This window comes from Phascolarctos cinereus, unplaced genomic scaffold (genome assembly GCF_003287225.1).
Source record: "Phascolarctos cinereus isolate Bilbo 61053 unplaced genomic scaffold, phaCin_HiC Scaffold_4;HRSCAF=312, whole genome shotgun sequence".
NCBI lineage: Eukaryota > Metazoa > Chordata > Mammalia > Diprotodontia > Phascolarctidae > Phascolarctos > Phascolarctos cinereus.
In genome coordinates, this window is record NW_027555847.1 from 20,591,423 (window position 1) to 20,603,634 (window position 12,212).

Genomic DNA, 12,212 nt, shown 5'->3' on the forward strand with positions numbered 1-12,212 from the left:
TTTGCAGATCACCACTTTCCCAAGATGGAGCTTTGCAGCCATCAACAGGACTAAAATGGGTGATAACAAGAAGAGCCCTAGTTTATGCAATGGAAAGAATTTTCCAACCATCAAAGTAAACCCTTGAAGACGCCCCCCTCTGAAAGTTGCACATGTTACAGATCCAGCTATGGCAGCTGTCAAGATTCAAAGCAGTTCCCTATCTATAGGGCTTATAACCCAAAGGGGGAAAAAGAGATGGAGAAGGAGGTGCAGGGCAAGCAGAGAAACTCTTGGCAGCTAGATTGTAGAAAAAATGTACAAAGCTTTGTAGTTGAAAGTAGAGTTATGCTACCAACTTTCTCTTCTGTGTATCTTATCTGCAAGGAAAGTAAACAGAAAATCGTCATTACCTTTCAATATCAGTGAGCCTGGAGGAGTCTCGGAAACCTTTGGCGAATGGATTGCTGTCAATTTTCAGCTTGGTTATCTGAAAATGAGAGTACATGATTGTATCATGACAAGGGTTAAGGTATTACAGCATCTGGTCAGCCTGGACTTGGAAGCTCTATTCCTCCCCCACTTCAAAAATAATGTTTCTGGAATGAAAGAATTTTACATTTATTTATTCAACAAATATTGTTCATCTCCTCCCCCACCTGAGAAGTTGTCTTGCATCTCTTTTACATATGCCTATATCTGTGTTTGTCATTTCCCTCAAAAGAATGTAAGCTTCTTGGGGGGCTAGTATTGTTTAATTTTTTGTCTTTGTATGCTGGGCAACTAACCATGCATCTTAAAGGCTAGCGGTTTCACTGATATCAGGAATTCCCAGATGAGGAAAATCCCTCCACCAATGCAAGTGAGTGCCTTCTCTGTAATTAATACTCTTAGAAAGCCTATAAGAGCGCTAAGAAGTTACATGACTTGCCCAGGGTGACATAGTGCATGTGTGTAAGAAATGGGATTTGAACTTGGGATCTTCCTGCCTCCAAAGCTAGTTTTCTGTCCACTACACCAAGCTGCCTCTGACATCTCAAAGATGCTTAATGAATGCTTTTTGACTAACTGATCTGCCACAAATTAGGGAAACTATACAATTCTGATGCAGGCTCACGCTTGTGATGTCCCTAGTGAGATGGAGCTGCACAGACCCGTTAACCTGCATAGGCTGCTGTTACCTTACAAAGAGAAGAATCCATACAAAAAGCACCGACTAAGAAATCTCAGACCTTGTGAAAGAGCTCACACACACCCTCCTGCGGAATTCAGAAAGGTGAACAGTGAAAAGTCAAGTGGTAGGTCTCCTCACTGTATTTTTTTTTCATTTTGACTTAGGACTTTGTAGGCATAGGAACTCTCAGTATGGAAACTCCCTCTATTGATGCAGATCAGCAACTGTGCTTCCCTGCTAAAGGAAGATTCCCAGAGAGCTGGTTGGATCAGTGAGAGGTCAAGTGATCAGTCAAGGTCAAGTTCAGTAGATGTCAAAGGGGAACTCAGTCTTTCCAGCTCCAAGATTTCTCCCTCCACTACAGTGCATTGCTTCTTCTGCATGCTGAGGAACACAAATCTAACAAAGACTCTTTCTGAACAGCAACCAGTTGGCGCTCACGCTTCTTTTTCATTTGTTCAACCCTGAAGAGGTTATGTTTAGTTACAAGCATTATCAATGATCAATGATCAATGATCAATGAAAATGTTATACATAGCCTTCTAGATTACAACCCTTGAACAAGATTGGGATACAAAGCATTAGGTCTCCAAATTTCACAGAATCACAGATTTAGAAATGGTAAGGTCTTCAGTGACCAGCCAGCCAGATAAATGAACGTACCTGGCCGCACTGAGCCTCAAACGTGGTTTGGTTTGGACGGAAGGCTGAGGACGGCTAGAAGCAGCTCGTGTTCCTCTCCCTCAAGAAGTGTTTCTGAATCATGACTCTCGGTAGACGTTGTGGTCAAAAGAGTCAAGGGGCTAAGGATATTTGCAGCAGGGAGTTGACTCCTCTCATTTGGTCTGGGATTGGCTTTAGAAGGTGAGCCTTTGAGAGGAGGAATGCTTCTTGCTTTAAAAAAAAAACTTTTTGGAAACACTCATTGCCTTTAAGATTTGAAGAGCTCAATCAGTTTGTAACACCCTCAAGAAGTCAAGAACGCAAGTATTTATCAGACCGCCACTATGTGCCAGGCACTAAGCTTCTCTTCAATTTATTGTGTGTGTGGCTTGTTTCTTTCATTAGACTGTGAGCTCCTTGAGAGCAGAAAGCAAAAAGGAAAGGGGACAGCAGAGAATGAGGAATAGATGACATCATGGAAACAACGAACATGAGCTTGGGCAGACTTTGAGATAGTGGAGGGAGAAGAGCCTGGTGTAGTGTGCTACGGTCCGTGGGGTCGTAAGCAGTCAGACGTGACCGAATAGCAGCACCAACCAGCAAGGGCTAGCCTTGGAGTCAAGAAGTGGGTCTATCTCCTGCCTCTGACATACACCAGCCATGGAACCCTGGGCACATCACCTAACCTCACAATGCTCCCAGGCGATACCATGGAACTGTTAAGTCGTAAAGTAAATGCCGATCTAGTTTTAAGTCGTAAAGTAAATGCCGATCTAGTTTTCTGGTTGCCTTTTGCCTTTCTCTGTATCCCCAGAAATTAGCACGGTGCTTGGCATATATTAGGTATACAATAAATGCTACTTGACTGGTAGAGGTTGCTCCATCAACTGGATAAATCTCAGGTCTGGACAAAAATAAATCAATGTTTGTATTAACTACCTCATGGGGTAGTTATGAAAAATGTGCTGTGTAAACCTTAAAGTTCTAGAACAGTGAGTCGCTGGTGAGTGTGTGTGTGTGTGTGTGTGTGTGTGTGTGTGTCTATGTGTCCCTTACACTCTTTTCCCAAAGAAATGTTATCAGCAGCGGTTTGGTTCCCACACTACATAAACCCCTCTAGAACTCAGAATGTAGCTGAAGGTCTCACTGAAGTATAGTGTTTGAGAGATTGTAGAGATTGTGGAGTACAATTTTTCCAGTTGATAAATGGAGAAAGTGAGTCCCAGAAAAAGTAAGTGACTTAGCCAAAGTCACACAGCTTGGTAAGTAAAGGCAGCTGGGACAAGGACCCAGCTCCTATTAGGACCCTTTTCACTAACTCCACTGCCTGCCTCTAACACTTAGTAGAGACTTTCATTCTTTACTGTTGATAGCCAACAATTAGCACAGCACCAGCACATTAATAAATCTTTGTTAAATTGAATTACGTTGAAACCAAAAGACATAAGGGAAGTCATAATTAAGTTTAAGGATGATACACAAATTGTCCTTGGAAAAGCAAATACAGGAACGCGTAGAACGGTTTCTTTGTATGAGCAAAATTAACAAGAAACATCATTTATAGGACACTTGGCTTTCCTCACCCAGCCGTGAAAAAAGATCACCATAAAGTTACTGTAGCTTCTGCAACAGCATCTATTGCAAAGAATGATGAGATAAGAAATTCTAAGAAGCCTTCGACAAGATCCTCAAAGGCAAACATTGGTACTTAGCAACTTCAAAGCAAAGTTGTACGTAGAGGAAGAGATTTGTTGGATAATATAGTTGGGAATTAAAGCACAAAAGAGGTCAAAGACTGGTGGACTGATAAGAAGCCTCATCCCTACAGATGATGAATGTTTTCTTCAAGCAGAGTTAGAAGGTGCTGGGTTTGTGACTATTGAAGAGCTTATCTTAAAAGACAGGAAATGACCCATTACTAAAGTGAAGTCATTCAAACAGCTTGTCTTGGTGCAGACTGCTGTCAAAGCAAAGTCAAAATCAACATTGATTTAAGAGAAAGGAGAAAGATAAGAAGACACATAGTGCAATTACAACAGTTCCTAGATGACCTATTAAAAAGAGACACTGTGACAAAATGAGAAATGGAACAAGGAAAATATTGATACAGATTATCACCCCTGAAAGTCGCACAGCCAATCTACGCTCTAGATGGGACTGGAACCCAGATTTTCTTGACCCTGTGGTCAGCTCTCTACACTGCCTCTTGCTAATAAATACTTTTCATGGATTTACCTTTTACTTTTGTCAGTTTGTTTTAATTTTACAATAAAGGTTAAAATGTATAAATGTGAAGTTCAAAAGTATAATCAATAAAATATCTAATAATTGTTTTTTCATTCTGATTCTGCTGAAGAAAAACAAGTTGAGGGGGCAGCTAGGTGGCGAAGTAGATAAAGCTCCAGCCTTGGAGTCAGGAGGACCTGAGTTCAAATCCAGACTCAGACACATGATACTTACTAGCTGTGTGGCCCTGGGCAAGTCACTTAACCCCAACTGCCTCACCAAAAAACAAAACAAAACAAAACAAAATTAGTTGTAACACACATAAGGGCAGCTGAGTGGCGCAGTAGATAGAGTGCTGGGCCTGGAGGCAGGAATAACTGAATTAAAATCCAGTTTCAGACACTTACTATTTGTGGGATCCTGGGCAAGTCACTTCACCCTGCTTGCCTTAGTTTCCCCATCTGTAAAATGAGCTGGAAAAGGAAATGGCAAACCACTCCAGTGTCTCTGCCTAAAAATTACTGGTTGTTGTGGACTAATGAACCCTCTCTTCCCCTTGTGCCACTGACCTTTGGAGGCTCTGATAGGCCTATAGTGCTGAGGGTCCTGAGAACCTCAGAGTCTTAAACTTCAGGAAAGATTATAATACAAATTCCATCTAACAACTGAGGTCTTTCCCATCTTACTATAGTAAGTAAGTAAAGTCTTACTATATCCCAGACCTGATTAGGGTTTGCAGATGTTAATGACATCCTATCAAAGGGTTAAGACTAGTCCCCAGAGACTTGTCTCACCAACCAGAAAAATCTCCTCAAAAGCACTGAAAAATGAAACTTCACCTATGCTTCAACTCTAGAGTAGTGGCTTGACTGTTCAAACAAATGCATGACCTTTACATCTTAAATTATGAGATAGTTTGTTGAAAGTGTAATGTATTTAACTCTTATCTAATAATGAACAAAAATGTAATTAGCCCCTTGCAAAAGACAGGGGAGAAATGGCCAAAAAAAGTTTCCATTTTTATTGCTCATAAATAAAACTCCTGGCATACAATGAATTAGAAGCAATTTCAGAATTTCTATTGGGAGGTTTAATTTCGTATATAGGAGCCATGAAAATAAGCACTCATTTGCCCAGGGCTTAAACAAAATTAAAATGGACCTGATGAGAAATGACAGTTTGTCTCAGTTTCCTCATCTGTAAAATAAGCTGGAGAAAATTGTTTTAATAAATTATGTTACTAAATATTATTCTCCTTTTCTTTAAAATTATATTATTAAACATTATTCTCCTTTCTTTTCTGTTCTTTCTCTTTTTTTTTTCACAAGAATCTATGCTTATTTTGTGGCAGCAAAGTGGCACTATAGTCATAGAGCAATGGACATGGATTCAAGAAGTCCTGAGTTCAAATCCAGCCTCAGACACTTACTGGCCATGGGACCGTCAGCAAGTCACTTAACCTCAGTTTGCCTCAGTTTCCTCACCTGTAAAATTGGGATAATAATAGCACCTACATCACACAGTTGATGTGAGGATCAAATGAGATAATAAAATAATAAATAATATAAATGTATTATAAATAAATAATATATTATAAATATATTATAAATAAATAATATTAATAAAATAATAAAATGAGATGTGAGATGTTTAGCATATAGGAAGTGCTATATAAATGTTAGCTATTATCATTAATAATAACAATAACAATACAACCCTCAGGCCCTTCCACATGGATTTCATACGATTCCCCTTCACATACCCTATGGGCCTTCCAGGCTTTCCTCCCAGCTCTACCTCAAACTCAGTGCTCAATCCACCATCTCCCCTCCCTTGGCTGTTCCTAATACCTGAAATGTTCCTCACATGATGATGATGATGATGGTGGTGGTGATGATGACTGCATTTATGTAGCAATTTAAGGTTTGCAAAGTGTTTAATAAATATTATCTCATTTGATCCTCGTGACAAGCCTGAAAATAGGTATCATTATGATCCCCATTTTACAGATGAGGAAGTTGAGGCTGAGAGATTAAGAGACTTGTCCAGGGTCACGAAGCTAAATAAGTATGTGAGGAAGGATTTGAATTTAGGTCTTCTTAATACTGCACCACACAGCTTCCTTTATGTAGATCTCTTAGAATTCTTAGCTTCCTTCAACATTAAGCCACCCTGCCACCTCCTGTGGGAAGTATCTTCTGATACTCATCAGTTGCTAATATTCTGACCCTCTCAAATAATTACGTATATGCTTCTCTGCTTACCTGTTGCATCCCTTCCCTGCCCAGCAGAATGTATACTCCTTGAGGACAAAGACTGTTTCGTCTATGTCTTTTTATCCCCAGGGCCCAGCATAGTGCTTAGACTATAGGAGGTGCTAAAGAAATGCTGTTGGACTTTGGAAGTATGGCCTTAGGTCTTGACTTTTGTCAGCCCTGGATTCCTAATTGCGATCAGCCCCATGGTAGGGATAGTCAGCCTGGACATTCTTCCTGGTGGATCCATAACCTGTCCGAATAACACCACACACTGATTTTTCGCAGGATGGGGCCACACAAAATCAGTCTCTCAGACACTAAGCGTCTGTTAAACAGCCCACTATTGGCCACAGTGCCAGGCTCTGTGCTAAGACCTGGGGATGGAAAGAAAGGTAAAAGACAGGCCCAGCCCCCTTACAGTCTAATGGTGGGATGCCGGCCAACATTGGAGCAGCTAAGCACAAACATGGTGCATAGGCAGGATAAGGCACTAGCACAGGCTGGGGAAGGGCTTCTCGTAAAAGGCAGGACTTTAGATGGGACTTGAAGGAAGCCGGGAAAGCAGGGAGGCAGAGATGAGGAGGGGGAGTGTTCCAGGCCTGGGGTCAGGCCGTGGAGTGTCTCAGGTGATGAACAGTAAGAAGGCCAGGGTCACTGGATCACAGAGCGCATGAGGGTAAGGCACAAGGGGACTGGAAAAGCAGGAAGCGGACAGATGATGAAGGGCTGTGCACACCGGACGTAGCGTTGCCTGTTTGATCCTGCATAGGGTAAAATAAGATCCTGGATTTGGAGGCTCTTAACTCATGTTTTCAAACAGAAATCGGAATTGTGAAGGCGGAATGGTTGCTTTTGGACACAGATTCCTTGAGGGCAGAGGCTGCTTCAGTTTTGTCTTTGTATTACCAGCTGGGAGCACAGGCCTTACCACACCGGAGGCACTTAACAAATGGGTGACGGATTGAAAGGCAGAGGAGTGTGATTGATGTCCAAAACTGAGTTCCAAATGGCTCAGCCACTAACCATTCGTGACTTACCCACGTGACTTTGGGTAAGTCATTTCACTCCTCTGGGCCCCGGGTCTCTCCTCTGTAAAATGAAGGGATTGGGCTACTTGGCCTCTGATATCCCTTCCAGCTCAAGATTCGTTGTCCCACAGATGGAATGCAAGTGCTTTTTCAAACCTTCTAAATTATATCAATGGTCTTTTCCATGGGCCTACATTCTCATCACATAACAGAAAACTGGCCAAACCAAGAAATTAGAATACCTGCATCTGAGGCATTTACTATCTGGCCTTAGGCAATCCACTCACCCTCTCTGACCCTCAGTATCTGAATCTGTAAAATGGGCAGCTAAGCGGCGCAGCGGCCTGGAGTCAGAGAGCCCTGAGTTCAAATGTGACCTCAGACACTTATTAGCTGCGTGACCTAAGCAGATCACTTCATCCTGTCTGCCTCAGTTTCCTCATATGTAAAGTGAGCTGGAGAAGGAAATCCCAAACCAGGTCAACGGACACAACTGAAACAACTGAACGACAGCAACAAAAGCAGCAATAGCGCCGGCTCTGACCGCCACTGAGGTTTGTCTCTAATGGATGGAGAGCTACTCTGACAACCGTGAAGACGCTGACACTGATATCAGGGACTTGTATTTAAACAAGGATGAGGCATGCCTGCCTATGCCCAGTAAGCAGGGAGGGGAGCTACACTGTAAGCTGCTGAGACACTCAAAAAGTTCCCAGGAGAAGATTCCAAGAGCCGTGAAGTTAATGATCCAGCATCGTGGGATATGACATTAAAAAGATCCAAAGGAAAGGAAACAGGTGAATTTGAGGCAGCAGGGGGGAAGGTCTGTGAAGCTGAGTCAGAACGGGCTGAAGATGATGGCACGTGCCCTGGGGCAGTCTAGGTCTGACAAGCTGTTGGCTCCCACTCGGGCATGTGTCTTAAGGGTGAAGTAGGCGGTCCCTCCCCCTCATCCCTTTCATGTCATAACCCCTCGACGTCCAGCCGAAAGGAAGGGCCAGCTCCAAGCGCCAGTACATGCTCATGGGGGGCAACCACCATACAAACCGCCCACTCACCAGCTGATTCTGGTAGGCAGTGACCGCTGTGAAAACGGTCTCCGGGAAGATGAATGTCCTGAATTCTTCAGACTTCAGATTGAGCAGGGAAGCAGTGTGGTCCTTCTTCTTGATGATGTGGACTCTGGGCTGGTATTTGTGCATAGAGTTCAGAATAATCTAAGAAGAAGAAGTAGAAAGCATGGGCTGAAGGTGATAGCCCCATCAGTTTCAACCAGACCTTATGTGAATTAATGGAGCCAAATTTTAAAATATAGATTTTTTAATAGGTCAAGATAGGCAAGCTTGCTATCTTAGGATCATGGATTTTGAGCTGAGCTGTCTGGATTAGGTGTCCAAGTTTCAGTGGAATATTCAATTGCTTTCATAAAAGGATATCGTCAGTACCCATACTTCCCCAAACCCAAGCATATCAGAACCTCTCTGTAATTTAGTGGATGGTCTTTATGAGTTGCTGTAGTTGAAAATTCACCACCTTGCATCCAGTCTGGTGATGAGATTGTCTACTCCAATCCCCTTATTTTACAGTTGAGGAAACTGAGGACCAGAAATACTAAAATGTTAGTCTAAGGCCACACAAGTTGTAAGCAACTGACCCAGGATTCGAACCCGGGTTCCAGGACTCCAAATCTGCTCTTTCAATTGTACCTTAACTATTTAGATTTATAGTCACCCTAAATATACAAGGATCTGTGGGGGTTTTTGCATTGTGCCTCACACATTTAGGTGTTTAATAAATGTTTATCGAACGGCACAATGGGGAAGTGTTCTGGGTTTGGAGTCAGGAAACCTTGGTCCACATCCCAGCTTTGCCAATTACTCCCTATTTGATCTTTGGCAAATCACCTGCCTCAGTTTCCACCTCTATAGAATGAGGGGGTTAGACTGGGTGACCTTTGAGGCTTCTTCTGATTCTAAATCTTCAGATTTTGAGCATTTTCATCAGAGTGAATACTTCTATTGACAGAGCATTTCTCCTCCATCCTTTGGAAAATAGTCTTTCCGAATTGCTGCAACTGAAAACATCCACTGCCTATTGGCCAAGCATGCAGTGATGGATTTCTCCTCTCTTTGGCTGCTTACAGGTTTTACAAGGCTGGACCTGCTCTGTAAGCCTTCCAAGCTTGGTAGGACCTGACAATTTGCTTCTACTGGCAGAGCCTCAGAAAACCCGAGGCTAGCCTTTCCCCATCAGAATGTGGCATATGAGGGAGAGGTTAGTGAATGTCATTGTTAAAGACCAGAGATGGAGGAGAAAAAAGAGGAGGAGGAGGAGGAAAAGGAGGGGAAGGAAAAAGAGGAAGGGAAGGAAGAAGAGGAAGAAGCAAAGGAGGAGGAGAAGAAGGAAATAGCCATAAAATCCACAATCTAAAATTCAATCTATCCTCCAAGAGGCTCTATGTAAGGGTACCATCCTGCATTATCATGGGATGATGTTGAAGAGTCACCTCCATGAATCCTCTGAAGACTAAAAAGAGTGACAACCCTACAAGCTGTGCAGGCATCTCATGGTTCCTTTTCTTGACATTTGGGGAGGGGGAGAGAAGACTGCTAGCACCCAATGGAATTGTTGATATCAATTAGGTCATTACATTTCCCTGTGTGTTCTGTCCCCAGAGCTGTTTCAGCATAGGAACGCTAAGCTCCATGCCCCCAAAGTCTGAATTAAGAAATTAAGTATCTAGGAAGACCAAGTGGCGAATACCAAATGGCACATGGACATCTTGACCTACTGCGTGGCCCATGGACTCACTGGTTTCTAGAGTCATACTGTGCTGTCGGGCATAGTCATTTCCATTTGGATGCTAACAAAAGTTGCCAAAATACAGGTGTTATTGCGGTAACACTCACCACCCAGGGCGTCTCATCGTAATCTTTTCCATAGTTCTTTTGGAGCTAAATGCTTTAAGATATGATGAAACCAGGGCAATTCTGAATCACTTTTCCAAAGATGCACATTTTCTGCAGAGACCTGGTAGCTGGTCACCTTTCCCTCAGCCTGTGTTCCCAGGGGACTATGGGCTCAGCCCCAGGTTAAGAGAGACAAATATGGTGAGATAGGCTTGTACTACTGTTCCTATTATTAGAGTTACATAGCTGGACTGCACCTCTTCCCTGGATCACATTTGCTAATTCCACAGGGTTTTCAGAAAATGACTATTTCCCATTTTAGAGGTTGACCACCTCTTCTTTCTGGATACTTTCACCTTCCTTTTCTTGAAGGACTATGCCCCCTCCAGGTTATCAGCAATCCTAACACACTTTGAAATGATGCTCTCAAGTTTGTAAGCAGATTTACTTACATCAGTGCAGCAGAGTAGAAAAAGCCCGGGCTCTGAAGGCAGAGGGCTGTGGCTCAAACCTTGCCTCTAGTGCTTACTACCTGGATGACTCTACCCCTGAATCAGGAGTCAGAGGACCTGCGTTCAAATCTAAACTCTGCCGCTTATTGTGTGTGTGACCTTGAGTAAGTCCCTTCCCTGTTCTGGGCCTCAGTTTCTTTCTCCATAAAATAGAAGATGGGCCGTTTCAGTTCTAGATCTTAGAGTCTAACATTGTGATGCTTACTAGGCCAGCACGGGAATTTTCTCTAGCACTTTGAGTCTTTATTTAGAAATGTATTTATTTATTTATTTTGCATTGTTGAGTTGATCTTCCAGGTAAAAAGGATTGATCTTTGTCCTGTGGTCACCTGGGTGGAATGTCACTCTCCAAAAATAGCTCCACTTCGGTATGCCAAGATGATTGAATTTCCATGATTAGAGATTTATTTCATAGTTTCATCATATCAAATGTGGACATTACCTCAGGGGTCTTGCCCTGTCCTTCTTACAAGTTAAGAAACTGAGGTCAGGAAGCAGCTAGGTGGCGCACTGGAGAGAGCACCAGACCTGGAGTCAGGAGGACCTGAGTCCAAATCTGGCCTTAGACACATAATACTCATTAGCTGTGTGACTCTGGGCAAGTCACTTAACCCCAATTGCCTCACCAAAAAAAAAAAAAAACCACCAAAAAAACCCCCAAAACTGAGGTCAGAGAAGTTAAGTGACTTGTCCACGATCACTCAGGTAGTAAGTGGCAGAACTGAAGCTGGATCTGGAGATAAGAAGACCTGAGTTCAAATCTGACTTTAGACACTTACTAATAGTATGATCTTGGTCAAGTCATTTAACCTCTGTTTGCCTCAGTTTCTTCAACTATAAAATGGGGGTAATAATAGAACCTACCTCTCAGGGGATGTTGTGAGGCTCAAATAAGATATACGTAAAGCACTTAGCATAGTGCCTGGCCCTAAGTAGGTGCTATATACGTGATAGCTATTATTATTATTATTATAGAATTAATTATCTCTTGCCTGTTAATCCTCAGTTTAATTTTAGAAATTTGAGGATTTTTTCCCCCAGTGACCATTCAGATTTGTCAAAATAATCAGAGTTCATGAAGCAGAAAGGATTTGCTAAGCCAGGACCATGTTTCTCTTCTTTGCCTAACATTTAGTTCCATGTATGGGCTCTGCTCAAACCTGGCAAGAGGCAGATCTGTCTTGCATTAAGTTTCCTGATCAATTCAGACAGGCAGCAGAAGTCTTTTGATGCGGATTGAAATTAATCTTGGTCTATCACCTGAAGAAGTTGCTCGTGGCCTCTTGCTTTCAACTCAACTCATCTGCCTCTGGGAAATGTACAGTCCCACTCCTTGCTGCAGAATAAGATGTCACACACCCTTCCCTTAAATCCATACGTGGCCTTTGTGTATGAAAAGACGTTCATCACAGGATCCACCCACTTCTTTGGGCAAATTGCATTGACTGGTTAGAAATTGTAAT

General features: G+C 42.6%; 1 protein-coding gene across 1 annotated transcript in view; it reads right to left on the reverse strand.

Moving 5' to 3' along the window:
• The window catches only part of TBX20 (T-box transcription factor 20), a 77,079-nt gene that overhangs the window by 40,467 nt on the left and 24,400 nt on the right, over positions 1 to 12,212 (reverse strand). The window contains exons 5-6 of the mRNA XM_020969091.2: positions 8,387 to 8,545; positions 393 to 469 (exon numbers count right to left, since the gene is read on the reverse strand). Of these exons, the coding sequence (XP_020824750.1) occupies positions 393 to 469; positions 8,387 to 8,545 (236 nt within the window). The remainder of the gene's footprint in view (positions 1 to 392; positions 470 to 8,386; positions 8,546 to 12,212) is intronic.